This window comes from Prorops nasuta, unplaced genomic scaffold (assembly GCF_024137725.1).
Source record: "Prorops nasuta isolate Cenicafe-Biocafe unplaced genomic scaffold, Cenicafe_Pnas_1.2 PNAS00027, whole genome shotgun sequence".
Taxonomy (NCBI): domain Eukaryota; kingdom Metazoa; phylum Arthropoda; class Insecta; order Hymenoptera; family Bethylidae; genus Prorops; species Prorops nasuta.
The window spans coordinates 2,074,942-2,091,898 of NW_027116824.1; the positions used below are offsets into that span (position 1 = coordinate 2,074,942).

General features: G+C 38.9%; 1 protein-coding gene across 3 annotated transcripts in view; it reads left to right on the forward strand.

Annotated features, from left to right (window-relative positions):
* The window catches only part of LOC136782662 (uncharacterized), a 29,997-nt gene that overhangs the window by 11,800 nt on the left and 1,240 nt on the right, over window positions 1-16,957 (forward strand). For 2 of the 3 annotated variants that reach the window (XM_066742260.1, XM_066742261.1), the window contains 2 exons: window positions 15,657-15,893; window positions 16,056-16,939. In XM_066742260.1, coding sequence (XP_066598357.1) covers window positions 15,657-15,893; window positions 16,056-16,939 — 1,121 coding nt within the window. Of the gene's footprint in view, window positions 1-67; window positions 71-15,656; window positions 15,894-16,055; window positions 16,940-16,957 lie in introns of all 3 variants that reach the window. The other variant, XM_066742262.1, reaches the window with a different exon arrangement.

Here is a 16,957-nt window from a genome sequence, read left to right on the forward strand (position 1 = left end):
ATACGACATACAAATGAGAGTGTATATGCCATGAGAGATCGCAGGCAGACCGAAGGAAGGCACGTAGAGGGTTCTATGGTGCAGAATGGTAAAATGTTATGGTGTATATACATTGGCACGAGGGGCCCTTGCCCTTGAGTCTACGCCCTAATATTGATCCCGGGTCCTACGATGCTCCCCCCCCCCCCCCTCTCCCTCATTCGTGCGCGGCCCATTGCTACAATGAACCATATCTTCTCTCTCTCTCTTTCTTTCTCTCTCTCTACCCCTCTTTTATCCCTCTATACCAGCAGACGTCTCCCCCCATACAGACCTCCCCTGTTCCTTCCCCCCGCGTTTGCCCATATGCCACGATCCGCCACTAGCCAGTTCAATCTAAGCTGTCAAACCGACGACACTTCACTCTCTCTGTCATCGCCAAATTTTCCCACAGAAACTCCATTCAAATTATCTCGCCAAGTTCATGAAAACCATCCATGAAGACTCATAACCCTCACCGACCCTGAATTCTGGTGACCTTAGAAATGGTCCTGTGCGACGTCTGCGATAACAAAGGTGAGTGTCAAACAAAAGAAAAAAAAATGATTTTGACGCTTTACTCACTCAAAAAAAAATATTTTTTGATTTTTTTTTATTTTTCTGGTAGGAGAGGGGGTAATTTGTGAAGTGAAATTCTAATCTATACTTGATATAAGTGTATTCGTATCGACTGTAATCGTGCAGTATATTTTTTATTTAAAAAGTGACATTTTATTTCTCGTTTAAAGTTTAGTTGTTTTATATTCGCTGGTTTATTTTTCGTTACAAATGTTTCTCAATATTTTAGGGGGAGGGGGTGTTTGATTCTTACCGAACTAGTCGCGAATCCCCGAAAAAATTGTCATTCCCGTTTGGTCAATCTTGGCCTATCAATTGCTCGGAACCAGATCTCGTTAAGCGGAGCGTGAAGAAAGATTGGTGTTAGAGAGTACAGTGGAGCCAGTTTGGTGGGATTTTGCTTGGTCAACGTGGGCGGCGGCGTCTTTTCGCACGGATGGACGGAAGTTGATCGTTGCTTTTATGCGTGCAATAAGCACGTGTATTCACGTACACAACGGGTTGCCTCCGAAGCAGGCTTATTTCTCACCCCTACTATTCCCCCACCCCACCCTCGTTACGCTGTCCTCACTGTCACACCTTTTCAACTCTACCTTTCATACGCCAAGCACTCTGTCAAAGATTGAGTTATTGCTAAGCAAAATCAACCAATAATATCATAATTATGAAAATTCATCCATCTCACTTCCAATTTATTTAAATTTTAAATATTCCAATAGTATTCTTGGATAAAAAAATATTTTCTTCTGCTAAAAGTAGAACGGTGAAATTATTGGTAGCTTTGTGCTTTTTTTCTACGGTCTATCGAGTGTTTGAAATTCAAATCGAATATCGATATGCTGCAAGGTTTTCTTCGTTAACGTTTGCCGCTGCATTTTCTCTGATCGTTTTTCTGGAAAATCGCCACCGAGTCGCAAGACCTTAGAATAGATTTTGCATCTAAAATTGTCGATCTAAAAAATCGTCTGATTGATTCCAGTGCTCATATTGATTCATAAATAGATATTTGATTACGAGATTAATTTTTAAACTCTTTTATTATGCGGAAAAGTTTTTGAATGCTGAAATTACAGTAGGAATTGATAAAACTATAGTACAGTAGGATAATTAAATAGAAATTAACCTCTGCATTATTTAATGGATTAATCACTATACACAAGCTGGGTCTTTAACTTGTTAGATTCTCTTCCTGGACTGGGGTGAAAATGTCAGGCATTCTATACGTAAGAGCGACCACTGCAAGATTTCTCTCTCACCTTTAACGCCACGATTCTGAAAAAATCTGTGAGAAATCGATAAAGACTGTTCGACATTCAATTTACTCATGCTGTTTCAAAATCTTTTATAGATTAGACCTGTTTATCGTGTGGTGTAACAAGAGCTATTAGCCTCATGAAAGAAAATGTTAAATTGTATGAAAAGTAAAAGAAAATTATTCGTAATAGGAGCGATGCACTAATAATTATCAGTTAAATGGCAAACAAGAATGCAGCAATCATATTACTCTTCTTAAGAATTTCTCTGACTTTGCGATTATTCAGCGCGAAATAACTTTGCTTGTGCTGGCACGTTTGATTCATGAGATTCAGTCTATACTATAAAGCGTTATAATCAAATAATTTAAAATACTCTTGTTTTTTAATAGAGAAGATTTTAACCACGACACATACTCAAAAATTAATCCACATTACGAATAAAATAATTTTTTAGAATTTTTACATAGAAGATCGTGCTAAATTTTTGTATTTTAAATGACGAGTATTTCTTCGTCCCCTGCTGACTTTATTTGACGAGTTTAATCAGTGATTTCATCGCTGCGATAAAAAAATTGATTTAGTGAATTTCTACGGACCATTTTTTGTTTGGAAGAATGAAAGAGGAGTCGAAGTTTTGTGGGGGCTCCGTGCTTTTTTAATCCGATACTGTATTGAATTTCTCGTGTCAGGGCAGTCTCGGCTCAAAAGGCAACAGTCAAAGCCAGGCCAGACCGGGGTGGGACAGGGACTGGGACACGCTTTATTGCATCGTTTCACGTGGAATCCAATGCGTGTCTAGCGTGTGTGCATCTGGCGAATTTACCACGTGAAATCGCTTCCTCTAATGAATTACCGTTACGTAAAATACCAAGCTCACGTTCTCCACGCTATAGTAACACGATTTTCTACACCTCATCTACTTCCCCTCTCCTCTCTCCTGTCCCATCGATTTCTTACTCGAAAATCGAACACCAATCATTTTCTTGTTTACTTTCATTTTAGACCACTTTTCCCATCACACTACACTGTAATCTCCTCATTCCCTTCGTTTCGTGTCTAAATATCATTTGCCTCGCACCCTTATTATTATACTGTTAAAATTACGCTATAAAAATTCACTTGAAAATTAAACTTTAAATTTGATTTAGTTTTATTAATAAAAATTGCTATGCGAATAAGAATGTTGAGATTTATTTATTGGGAGATTATTGTAGGTTTTTAATGAAGTTTCGAGATTCGGTGCGGAAAGATCGAGTTTCATTTCAGTATTGTGATGCATCGAGGAAATGTCATGAATCAAATTCGCAGATTGACGTTGAGCGATAATTAGAATTACGAATGCTTGCTTGGAGAAGAAGGCCTTCCGCCATGGTGCATGGTATACTCACAAAGAATCTGTTTCACGATTAAACTAACATTATCACGTACAAGTATAAATAGTCTGGAGTGATTTTGCCGTAGCTGGACTTTGCTCACAACTTAAATGGTCTCATAGTTTCCTTACGTGAATAATTTCCCATGTAACACTTTCCTTTCCTCTTTTTTTCACCGGAAACTCGTTCAAGTCGTACAGTTATTTTAGCTGTCCATGCTCCATTTTTAAAACCTTATATCCACCCAGTTTGTACCTATTACTATACTTTTTTAAACATTAATCTCGATTGCTTTTTTATTGTTTTTCAAAAATGAGATGAAAATCGATTGACGAGAGAGTTTGTTGAAATTAAAAAATGGCAAATTAATTGAGAAAAAGGGATAAAAAAGTTTTTGAGCACGTGCAGCGCAGACGATCCCTAATTAAGTGCATAACGAGGCTTGTTTACGCCAAGTCAGTCGTCGTAATCTACGGAGAGCAGCTTAGTCTGTCGTTTTAATCTGACTCTTCTCAGAACGGAATTTATGGTGCCATTCCGGCGTACATTAACTCGACGAATCTTTCAACAAGAATATCAGTCAAAGTCAAATATAAAGTTCACCAAAGGTTCTTTCATTTCGGAACGCCTATCGATCGGAATTCAATATTTTTTTAGATTTTAAAAATAATGTTTGCCATTGAAAATTTGCATAAATCGTTTGAACGATTTTTTAGTTTATTTCGAGTAAAAAAATTAATATAGAAATGTATGCGTGGTAATTCTTGCGAATTTCGGTAGACAATGAACTTTTGTCGATGAATGTACTTTAAACAGCAGACAGGCGCCTGCTTATCACGATTTATCCCATAGGAAAAATGTTTTATCATTTAAAAAAATATCAAGCTTTATTCGATAGTCCCTTTGCAGCATTCAATTTAAATTTTCTTTTAACATATAATTTATAAATTGTAAATTAGTTTTTTTCAATTAAAAAACCTTGACTATCTTATTAAAAAACTGCTATATAAAGATCGATTTGGAATTGAACTTGTCAGTGTTTTATTGAAACTTATTGAGATTTTCGTGTCACTTGAACGGGTAGTATATCTTTATTAATCCATGAGAGTATTTATTCATGGGGAAAATATGGGGAATAATGGTCTGCACACAATATTCCCGCAGCGTATATGTGGCGAGATTCCGGGAAGATGGACAATAAAATTCTCACGATGGTTTCATGGGATGGACTCATCCCTATTGTGCGTGACAATTTGCTCTGTGCATGACATTCGGTGAGAGCGAATCGTCAGGTAGTTATATGTTATAAAAAACTAACATTCTCTTACGGCTATTATTCCTTTATTATATATAAATGACAAATTTAATATATTTATTTTATTCCCTACAAAAAATAATTTCATAAAAACTGGTATTACTATTTATTTTTCTGAAAGTTAATTAATGTCAACTTAATCACTTGTTTTATCATTGCTCTAATGAAGCAAGGAATATAATTCAGGAGATTTACACGTTATTATTTTTACATTGTTGATAGGAATTAATATATTTTAACATTTAGTGTTGTAAATTATAAAATTTAAAAATCTGTGTCATTATTATTTTATGCAAGAGGAATGTTAAGGACGAAGTTAAGTAATTGAATTCTTCAAGAGGGATTATTGAACAGTCAAACGGTAGTTTATCCGATTGAAATTCAGCGTAAAGATAGAGCTTCCTGCTGAATGTTCTTATACTTAGCGATCGTTGACACCGACTTACCGACTCGACTCGCTTTACTATTGTGTTGTGTGCATCAGCACTCCTTATCGCAGTTTCAATTTTAGGTCTTCAGGATATCCTAACTTATTCCTTTAAATTTTTAAATACCAATGTTAAGCTTTTTATATTCTAGTCAATATATCTTATCCAAATGCCCCTTATTTTTGTGATTTAATTGCAAAGAATTTATCATTATCTTACAAAATAAATATTAGTAAATTATGTTTTTTCCAGTTTATAAATAACAGAATAATTTTGTTGATAAATTTTTAGTTTACTATACATATGCATCGAGTCATTCATTCTTACAGGAACCAAACACATTCACGCATTTCACACCAGCTTAACTTGGAGAATACAAAGCTAACCAAGCGCAACCACGAACTTATACTTTGCTTTTCTGCTTTCCCAACAACAAATCACGAAATTTTTTGCCTTACATTGCACTTTCAATAGTCAATAAATATGATTCGCAAAGGTCATTTCTTCCGATACCATAATTTATCCCATGCATACACATTTATCGTCATAATGCCATTCGATGTATAAACCAGATATTTACCGTTATTATTACTACAATTTCAAGTTCCTTTTCGTGTACGTTTCGAACCACGCGTTTTCGTAAAATCTCCAATATATTCCCGGAGAAATAACATCAGCAGGATTGCGCCATAAATGAGGTCGTTTATCGCAAATAAATTAATTATGAAATATCAAAAGCAAACGCTACTTGTTATTGATGAGAAAGAAGAAAAGAGGCGAGTGTAGGAAGATTGATTTAACGAAAGAAAACGCAATAATAAAACGAATGGTTTCTTGCAATAATCTTGAATACTTGAACAATTTTCTTTTACACCGAGGACTTTAAGAAAAAATTAAAAAATGTATTTTCGTCGAAAATTAAATGTTGAGTGGAAATAAAATTTATGTTGTGAAATAATTCGAGATTTATTACGTAAAGAGAAGATAAGGGGTAGTGGTCGTCGTGATAAGGTTAATGCCAACCAAATGGAAATGGCGATGAATGCTGCGGCGCCAAGTTGAGAACTCCTTGCATAATTGGAGTCAACGATGCGTACCGAGTAACCTCAGCCATTGTCTGCATACAGTTAGTCGATTATTCAGCGGACACGTTTTCAACCATTCGCCACAGCAGTTTCTTTCTACTCAACTATATATTTTATTCTCAGTTGATTTATTTTCAAACTCATTCCTGACACATCCCCAATAATTTAACTTTTCACTAAACCCGTTTTCCAACGCGAAAATTATACGTCATTCTTCAGGGCGACACATTTCAATCTCTCATAATTTTCCATAAACTACATTGAATTTCATTTGGTAATATATTGATTTTCAATGAGCAAATTTTAAAAAACTCGATATTCGTGTTGACTCTTCGAATCAAATCGACGATTAAATAATTGAATGAAAAATTAGGTTATGATTGAAATTAAAAATCTGTCGGAAAGATTATTTAGATTTGCTGCGATAGTATGTTGAAGAACATTGTCGTAAAATTTGCGACGATCGGAGGTAAAAGGAGGTCGCAGTGTTTCTCGCACTCTTAAATCGAAAGGAGGGAGGGGGTGGGCGTGATAGTAATATCAGTAATACTTGCGATTGTGCGCGACGTAAATGCAACGTGCGTATTAGGAAATAGGAAGCTCCTCTGGGAACGGTCGTATCACGGCGAGCCCAGCGTGAATCGAGCATAACAAACGTGAGTGGGACACGCGATACTCTTATCGACGGTGCAACGATCTGTACAAACACGCGTGATTGGCTGTGTATAGTTGACCTTGTCCGAAAACAGCAATAAATTATCCAAACAAACCGTTAATCTCGCTAGAATCAAAAATTTCCACCCCTTTTATGCCGTTCCAATATTACGTCACGCTTTCCGCACTCTAAGGACTTGGTTGAAAACAGCTTTATAAAAAAAAAATACGTTATGATTTGTGTATATGGATATAAGAATAGAGCACGTAATCGATTGAGGAGAGAAAAAAAGAAAGAGTAATAATCAGAGTGGAGAAGAAAAAAAAATTGATGGAGATCTGCGGAAGAGTATCATTTTCCCCGACAATCGGTGGGGGGTCAGGGGGAGAAAATGTGAAAAAAAAGGGGGTAGGGGGAATGCAGCAACGGCACTTTTGTTGGCAATGCATGCCTGTTTCCTTTCTCCTCCCCGCCTGTGTCGACTACACAGCCACTGACGCTACCGGGGGTTTTGCTATACTATAATAACTGTTAGACACACCGGCTCCTATAATGCAATAACGTTATAGTCGAACCGCCCAACGACTCCTTTCCAGATCTAATCGACGCTAATTTCGATTTTCTTTCCCAATGATAAAAACTCGCTTCTACTTCCATCCCCCGTTAACCTCCACCGTTCATAATTGTTAACACTCCACTCTATCACTTTTTTTCTCCTGCAATGTGGGAAATTGAATCGTTTTCTACGTACTCTGTAGCGCGTAGTATATAAATTTTGCTGGAACATTACCTAATCAGTTTCTTACATGCCGCTACAAACATTTAAATATATTTTGTTTTCTTCCGTCTTTGCGTTAAGACATTTATTTACGAGTTCTTCTTATTTGATAAATCGTTCCTTCTTTCTACATCCTTCAAATGGAGATTTCACCTTTAGCATGATCTTCCAGTTACGAAGGTAAATATCGTTATAATGATATATTTGCGTATTTTTGACGGATCGCCGAGGTTATATCTTTGGTTAGAAGTAAGTGGACAATAGGTGGTGAGCGCGTGTATATAGAAGCAAGGAAAACTAGACAGTCAGGCAAAACGTTTTTCTGTCTAATCTCCCGTCACTTTGCGTTCTTCGCTCTGTCATTATTTGCGTCTCTCTCGCACCAAAGCTGGGAGTTGTTTATATTCCGTCCTTCTTCGAGAGACTATAGCGTCCAACCACAGGCAGGCTTTCAGCAGAGTCGAGTAAACTCCTCTCCTTGTCCTCGCTCGCTGACTTAGGCAAGAAGAATGCCAGTACAGGCCAACCAGCCAGGCAACAGCCAACAGCCCCAGCCACTCTTAACGCTCTGCAACACAACCAGCCGATCTATATAAGGACAACTGCATCTCTCATGGATTTTTCGAGCATCGAGCAACAAACGAATATGGATATCCAACGAGAATTCAGAATTCCCTTTGACGGTGAAATTTGGCCATCTCTCGCGCGGATTCTCGGAACTATCCGGCAACACTGAAACTGCTAAATCCATCAACAACATTCCACGACTGAATTTTCTTGCTACCGTTTCATCATTCATGCTTCCTCGCAGCCACCACAGTTGCCAACTCACCTCGCTTCTTACAATTTTCGATTTTTTATCAAAATCCACGCGGAATCTTTTCCACGCTCGCTTTAACGCAGAAATTGCGCCCGAGAGAGGATTTTTAATTCACGTACCGTTAGTTGGAGAACGCAGTCGACGATACTTCCGGGCATAGATACAAAATTTGTATGCCACTCGCCATGTACGGATCCTACAAAACATGGAACTGCCTCTCTTATCCTTATTTTTCTCAACTCAAGCTTTCCTCTGTTTCGCCTACTAATTACTATATTTCACAATTTCTTTATCCTCAAATTCTTCTCTTCAATATTATTTGTTATTGCTGAAGCGGCTCGTCGTTTTATCTCTCAATCTTGTCATTTAATTTATTCGACCTTTCGTTTATTATCTTCTCAATCAAGTTATTTTCTTTCCTCTTTATTTTAACCAATTTCATTACGCATTTTCTCATTGGAATCCGAGACTGTAAACGTGGAGTAATGTTTTGAGATAAGATTCCCGACCGAGGAGAATCAATTTGAAAAAATCATGATTGCTTCATTTAGTCACTCAATTGTTCCAATAAAACAATTAGTTTATCTTTAAATATTTGACTCACACTTAGTTTTAAAGTATAAAAAGATCTACGAACGTTGTTGATTTATTATCTGCAGCTTCATCCCTTGTCTCGACCTTGCATTCTTTCTCAGCTATCTCATGTAACTTCTTGATTTTCCTCGCTGGTATTATTTCGCGTCTCTGGTGTATCTTCGCTGGCTCAGTTTGCTCGCTCGTCTTTTCGATTATCCACGCTATCGCCGTGCAAGTGCTCCAGTTTCTTCAGCCAAACGAAGCAGAGTGTAAGCCATTACGAAAAATGAGACGTAGGCTACCAATTCACGGAGTAAATAGAAATACCAGTTTACACACAAGGAAGCTACATTGTTGGATGATGATTGTGATGCACGCTCGTGCATATCACGTCGCGCTCCTCAACCACTTTCAATATCGTTTCTTCCCTTTTTCTTCTTTGCTTCTTGGTGGTCGGGCAACAATATACAAACACGTAGCGCGCGAGAGATATACACACGCTCCCAGACGCATTCACGCTTACCGCACGAAATTCCCGGCGTAGCACGTGCGTGCACGCGTGTTTGTGTGCGTGACTAAATGACACGTCGCGCGTGAGGTCAAGTCAAAAGCCTGGAGAATGTTTCTTCCATTGCTCATTGTGAGTTTTGCTAGCTCTCTCTCTCTCTCTCTCTCTCTCCCTCCCTCCCTACCTTTATCTCTCTTTAGTTACAAGTTATCTTCTACAACCACCCACCAACCAAATACACGCGTACCTTTCGATTTGATGAAGACGTAAAACGAGAATGAAACCGAGGGACGAAGTAGGAAGATATTAAAACCGCAATAAAACGCTGAATTGAATTGGACAAAGTGTACGATGAAGGGAGCCGAAATTTTAATCAGATGGAGATAAAAAATATTTGTTTATTTATTCATTTTTATCAAACATCATCGTCTTCTTTTTTATTTTAATACTAATTTTAATAACTTGGCCCTTTTACTTTCTAAATTATAATTTTTGAAAATTTTCAAAGTTCTTTGAAGTTTTCATACACTTATTTTGTTTTTTAATTTACCCTTCTAAAAAATATTATAAAAGTAACTGAATTGAAACTAGAAAATTTGTATTAAAAATTTGTATTTTCACATGGAATGGCCATTACGACTTTTTCGAACGCAGACGGTAAGCAAATAACAGTTGAATCTGCTAAATACAAAAAATGCAGCAAAAACTTATTTAAAATTAAACAAAAATTCCCTCACGTGGGTGAAAGGAACAGGTGTTAATTAAATTAACCCAATGGACGGTATAATTTGCAGAATGAAGCAAAACGTTGCGAAGAGGTATAGGAACGAAATGAAAGGTATAGGAGTGAGAAGGATGGAATTATACGTGGGTGAATTTATCAATATTGAAAACTAACTGCACGCGAGCGTGTGTGTGTGTGTGTGTGCAGAGGGCAATTAGATTGGCGGTGGGCCAATCGTCAGAAGTTTAAACTGGCGTCAGAAAATCACAGCGATTTCAGTCTAGTCCTGCTCGGTCTGCAAAGAAGTCCGAGTGCGCGACTGTGTTCGTATGAGTGTGTGCGTGTCCAGTGCGTTGTCCGCGTGACGATTCAACATTCAACAAAGGACAGTGGCATTATGGCAGAAAATAATACGACCCGCCCTGACCATGAGGCTCTCCTGTAGGGTGTGCAAGCAGCCGTGATGCCCCACACACACACACACACACATACACAGTACCACCATCTTATTGCGCGTTTACGTACGGTATTACTCCCCATTACTCGCAATTCCTAGCAAAACTGCAAACCGAGAAATAGACCCTCTTTGCAATTTCAAGCGAGGAATTCGCCAGTGGAGAAGTTGATAGGAATATCGGATTATTAATGACTATGAGGTGGGGGAAGGGAGGGGGTAGTTAATAATTGGTAACGAAGGCCAGGTCGATTGATAAATAAACGAAGGGATAGAAATGAAAATTAATGGGACGAGATGAAAAATTTGAGTAATTGCAGAACCTCGCGGTGCATGGAAAGGGTGAAAGGGGAGAAAATTGATGGAAAGATTGCAAATGGAATTGAATGAAATTGTGTAATTTGTATGGACGAAGGCAGATTGGTTTAATGTTTGCTTTTACCGATACTCTACGCTGGATTTTATTTACACAGACACGTGCTTAATTGTGCAGCCCAACTTATACACTTATTTTTCGTGCATGCGTGTACTCTCGCTCCAATGCTGTTGGTTGATACGTGTGAGTTATTGTACACGTGCGCTGCTCACTAATACGTAGCGAAAGGTTCCCACCGTTGCTATACAATCGCACTCGAGGCACATACATGGTGTGCGAGGGAAAAAATACGAATGGCCCATTTCTCCGACTGAGCGCTTAATTAAGTGAACGCCGTTCATATCGAATCTGCGAAATGAGCTGATCTATGCTCGTGATATGATTTCATGAAGGCCCTTTATTGTTCTAAACGGTATATTAAATCCCGTTCAAACGAATTAACGAGAAGACAGCTGAAACCTTCTTCGAGTCGAGACTCGTCTCGATCTAAATCTACTTAATAATTTACTAGTTTTTTCCTTTCGCTAAAAATCTGCAAAATTTAACGTCGAAATAAAATATTTTACAATTATTTTAATAAAGCAATAAAAATCAAAATGACAAAAGTATTTGGACCAAAATTCTCTAACAGGATTGTTCCATTAAAAATATATGTATAGTTAGAATGGAACGAAGGGTTAAAGGGTGCTTTCGCAATTAAAAAAGCAAAAGTGGCCATTTAAATGTACAGAAGGAGCTTCTTCGCAGACTTGGCATGACAAATAGTTGAAAGTATTTTTATTAGATTGGTACTGGCAGATCGTATCGGAATGCAAATGGAGAGAATTGATTTGAGAGTTCTCGGGTGACTCACGCTACAATAGTACTCGCTTGCTTGAGGAACACCCTGTATGCACAGGTACGACGAAAGAGTATGCGAGTCTCTACGCTTTACGCACACCAGCGTTCACGTAGGTTAACACACACACACACACACACACACGAACAACAGTAAAACCTCGCCGGGTCTTTCAGTTTCAGTCCTTGTCGAGACCGCGTACCGTGTAGACTCGATGCTTTTCAAAATACCGCTTAATTCTTCGGCGCATACAACGTGCTACCTCGCTAGCTTAGTGTCTCCAGTGGGCAGAAACTTGTGCAACCTTATTTCTACCTCGCTCGTGCTACAAGACTCTTCGACTTTATTTATCAGCGTTAAAACGCCTCGATACAATTATCACCTTATCGGACAACAACACCGAATTTCATTCGCTCGGGACTTTCCTCCGCTCGAGATTTCTTGCACGTAGTTTTTGCTAGCAGAATTTTTTTCCACTCGACAACAACTCGCCCAACCTTATTTCCACCTCGCGTTCGTCCACCAAAATTATACCACGCCTCGCTGCGATTATTAATTTATCACGCGAAATTGCATAGTTTTTTATTCGTCTACTGAAATTTTCCCTCGCTTTTTGCTCAACGTTTCTTGCATTCCACTTTTTGCCCGCGCGATTTTTATTCAGTCGACAGACACTTGTGCAACGCTGCATCTCGTTCTCCTCCACCTCGCTTTCCACGATTCTTTCACCAGAAATTCGAAGATTTATAGTTGTCTAAAAATTGTATCCTCTTATTAAGGATTATCCGTGCAATATAAGGACTGGAATCGAATCAAGAGTTTTCCTTGAGAGGAATCAAGAAATTGTTGCATCTCCGAGAAGCTTGTATACATCTGCAGGATTTACATCAGTGAAGAGTTTCGTAAATCTGATAATGCTAGCTTACATCGTTGGATTTTTCTACTTTTACGCCGAGATGCTTCGCCTGGAGATCCAAATGTTCATTCATCCGAAAGAATACAAGCTGGCCAAATTCATGATATAAAAAGCAAATGACAAGGTCCCGCAGTGTGGCTAGAGACGCGGTTTTGCGCTGGTGAGACGAGTTCTAAGCTGAAGGGGAATTGGCTCTTTTTATTGCTTCCGGCGTTGACCTGGCCTGAACGTGCAGTGAGAATGCAGACTTTTGGATGTTTATCGCCAACCTCGCCAGCTTCACGGGATTACAGAGCTTCCTGCGACATAAAACAGGGCTTGGCGCACGTGGCACCACGAATACGGGCTGCTATTATATTATCCTCCACCTCGCGTGAAAACTCCGCACAATAGATCATTATTTAACACCGTTAAATAGGAAAAAAAACGTCAAAGCTGCTAATACGAGCCAGAATCGTCTTTCGTAACAGACAATATAGCGTTCTCAAGCTAGTCTCGTAAGGATTAATTTATACTCTCTTCATCCAATGTAAAATCCTAGATAGACCATTCCCTGTGGAGGATAGATTTTATATCGATGGAGAACTTTGATAAATCGCTTGTATAGAAACGACGCAATGTTTATCTCTTAAAAAATCAATTAAATTGTCCAATGTTGCTTGGCGAGGGTTCTAAAGATTACGAGTGAACGAGGTAATTAGTTGGTAATGTCTCTGGCAGAAATTCTGGAATGCGAGGAGGAATCTACAAAATCGGGCGTATCGTTGCATGGGATGGTGCGTTAAACGAGGAGTGAAAGTGTATTTTGCAATCGGACCATTACGGATACCACAGGATGTACTTTGCCACTGTAGACTTCTGGTAACAATGAGCCTTGTCAATTTTGCTTCAGCAGACTCTCCTTGAAAATCTGAATAATCAACTATACCGTTCCCACAGCCATCTCGAGGAACAAGGTCTCGTGGTGTATCCAGTGCAGACATTTTCGAAGCTTTTCATTGGGGAATTTTTATATATGTATATACAAGACAGTGGACAATAAGAAAGAGTCTCTCCACATTCCTAGGCTGATAAACATCTGTGCGGACATGGTACTCGTCAAAGAGAGCACGCTCCTTAGAAACCTGTTGTTTATTCGATGAAACAAACACAAACTGGGTCAGGTCTAACAGACTCGTTCCCTCGGAACGTTCTCCAGTGTCGGGAGACCGATGACGTCATCACAGCTGCCGAAGAATTATAGAAGATTTATATCGATATTATAAAAAATCTTTGAGAAAAAGCAGCCGTTGTCTTGGGAATTTACTACTTGGACGGTTTCACAAAGTGTTCATAAATAGTCTAGTTGGACACGGCCGATGACGTCATTGCCTACACCCGACGAAGGAGCGATGCATACCGATCGGTATAACAACGAATCTTTGATAAAACAAAACTTGTTATTAATCTGGATTATTCAGAATGAGCAGCTTTATTCGATATAGATATTCTCATGAATTTTGTAACAGTTTCAAGGAGATTGTGAATCTGAATGATAAATATTCGTTTGATCAAAAATTGCGTATAATTATAGACATTTTTCTGTAAACATTGAGGAAAAACTCTGAAAAAATCTTTAATGTGGAAATTTTGGGAGTGAATAACTGAGTGTAGGACATTTATCAATATTCAAATGAAAAATCGGTCTCGTCCACAATCGGAGGTTCGTAGCGATCTAAATATTTATCGGTACTTAATGTCAAATTTATAACATTACGTTAACTTTACGTAATAACATTGTCACTATCATTTTTCGTCGTTACATAGAAACGAGGAAGTCCTATTAGCAACATTACAATAGACGAATTCTATATTCAAGACTATGGATGAATGTATCGAATCGTCGATTGCCTTGCGTCATTATATTGTTGTTATTTACCATTTTGACAATGAATTCGAATAGAGTTGCTTCATAATTATTCATGGATTCGAGTGATGGGAAGGGAATTCGAAAAATTCGAATTGTTAAATAGGACATGGTTAATGGAAGTTTCAAGTGCAACTTACCGTTAAACGAGATAAATTTATCAATCTAAAAAGGAGGGAATAATTGGTCTTTTTAATTGGCTCCGAAGGTACGGTGTCTATCGGTTAATTGTGTGTAGCCAATTTACGTCTAAGGTGTTTTGATGTGTCAATTAGCTGGGTGTATATAATGATACGTGTACACGAGACACTGGCTTAATTACTGAAACGAAGTTATAGTTGGTGAACTTGATGGCCTGACACCTACATCCGTCACGAATGGTTCTTAATGTGCATTAATAATTCATAACGGTGACTTTTCGTCTGGTGAAACGTCAATTCAGCCGGTGATGCATGCGTTTTCCTCAAGGTCATCCCAGCAGAAATTTCCGGAAAAAGGGGGTGAAGCGCAGGTTCTTAACATCGACCCCATACCTGACCTTGACAGTCGCGTGTTGGAAGCCCCACAACAACATGGAGACCATTCTCAATTGTAATCAAAGACTCGTTTGATTTCTGATAATTTGATAAGGATATACTATATATATATATATATATATACATATAATGCACACACCCATCTATAATATACTAGCTATCTTTCTTTCTCTCTCGTCTACTCTCTAACTCCTCTCGCAATCTTATCAACTTTTAAACAACTCCATCTTAAGCCAGATAAACGTTTCCGGCTTATCTTCTACGCCTTTTAAACTGATCCTGGAAAAACTGTCTTTACTAGAGCAACATTTGCCAAACGTTTCGTACATCATGAGTTTCTCTCTTACCATTAGTGAATTGTTTCCAAAATGTAATGATAAAATTCTATTTGTTTTTTTTAAATCTACAAACTAAGAAACAGTTATCTCAATTTTTCTTTACTTTGCTTGTTATTGTTAAGGAAGAATCAAACTAATTGGAAAAACTCTAAAATTTTGTTTCTTTTTCAATTTCAGATCTAAACTTGTGGAACAAGAGCATAAGTCAACGCTGGAGGAAATTAAGGAGGCGATGTTCCGTGCAGGAATCATCGGAGCCTCAGGAAGCACTCATACAAGGTGGAACGACTCACGGGATAATTCACGCCGTTAGATCGACCCCAGCGAGCAGGGAGGCATCGCCAGCGGCCAAAAGTCTTCAGGAGAATAACTCGCCGAAGAAGCTACTGCAGACAAGTTCACTCAGACTACCAGGTTCGTTAAAATTTCAATGAATTTTTATTTTTTTTTAAAATTCACCAAACAGTCCTTTTATTCTCCCGGTATAACTAAAAATAATTTAACCTGATGAATGAAAAGTGTATATATAAATAAAAGAAATGAACGACGAATTGTAACGAGAGTGAATTTTTACAGGAACCACGAAAGGCATAGCCGACATTCAACACGTGCTTCGTAGCAAGTTCAACAAAATAAACGCAGGCATAAGAAAGCGGAAAGCTCTCAGCGTAGCTGAAGTGTTTCCTCCGAAGGACAACGCGTCGAATTTCTACGTACCGAGTCCACTGACTTCATCGACGAGTCAGCCCTTCGAAGGGAGCTGTTACGACTCGAGCGAGCCAGCATCACTGCCACCATTCCCTTATCAGAACAATCTGGAGACCTTGGCGGAGGGATCCGTGCCAAACTCGCCCAACTTCAAAGCTCCCGTAACGAGCCAACCGAATTTCTCCTACCAAAGCAGCTACGAGGTGGCGTCTCCTGGTGAAGAGTGCTCCGATGTCTACGAAAACGTAATCTTTGCAAGCTCCTCGCCCAATCGCTGCAACAGACCTCGGGGGATACTCCAGAGGAGCAATTCCGAGAACAGGGAGACCTCGAGGATACAGGAGAGCCCCTACGAAAACCTCAAGTACTATAGGGGTCATGGTGGCGAGATAAACACTCAGGAGAACCCCTACCACGAGAGACACTTGGCCAGAAGCAATTCGGAGAACAGGGATTGTCATTCTTACGAAAATGTCCACTTTCAAAAGAATCACAGGACCAAAACCCACTCGGAGTCGTCTTTCGAGGAGATTCACATCCCCAGGATCGTGCCCAGAAGAAGGTCGACTGACTTCAAGGTTGGTGGTCAGGTGGCCAATTATCCTGTGTCTGACTCTACGATCAAGAAAGAGGACGGGCCTTCGAGTCTCGGCTCTGAAAGGAGTCCTGGTAAGAAGACCACGAGAAAAGTAGCCAGTCGCAGTGTTGCCAATATTCCCAGTTCCTCTGGGACTCATCTGAAAGTTTGGCAGGTAAATTTGTATTTATTT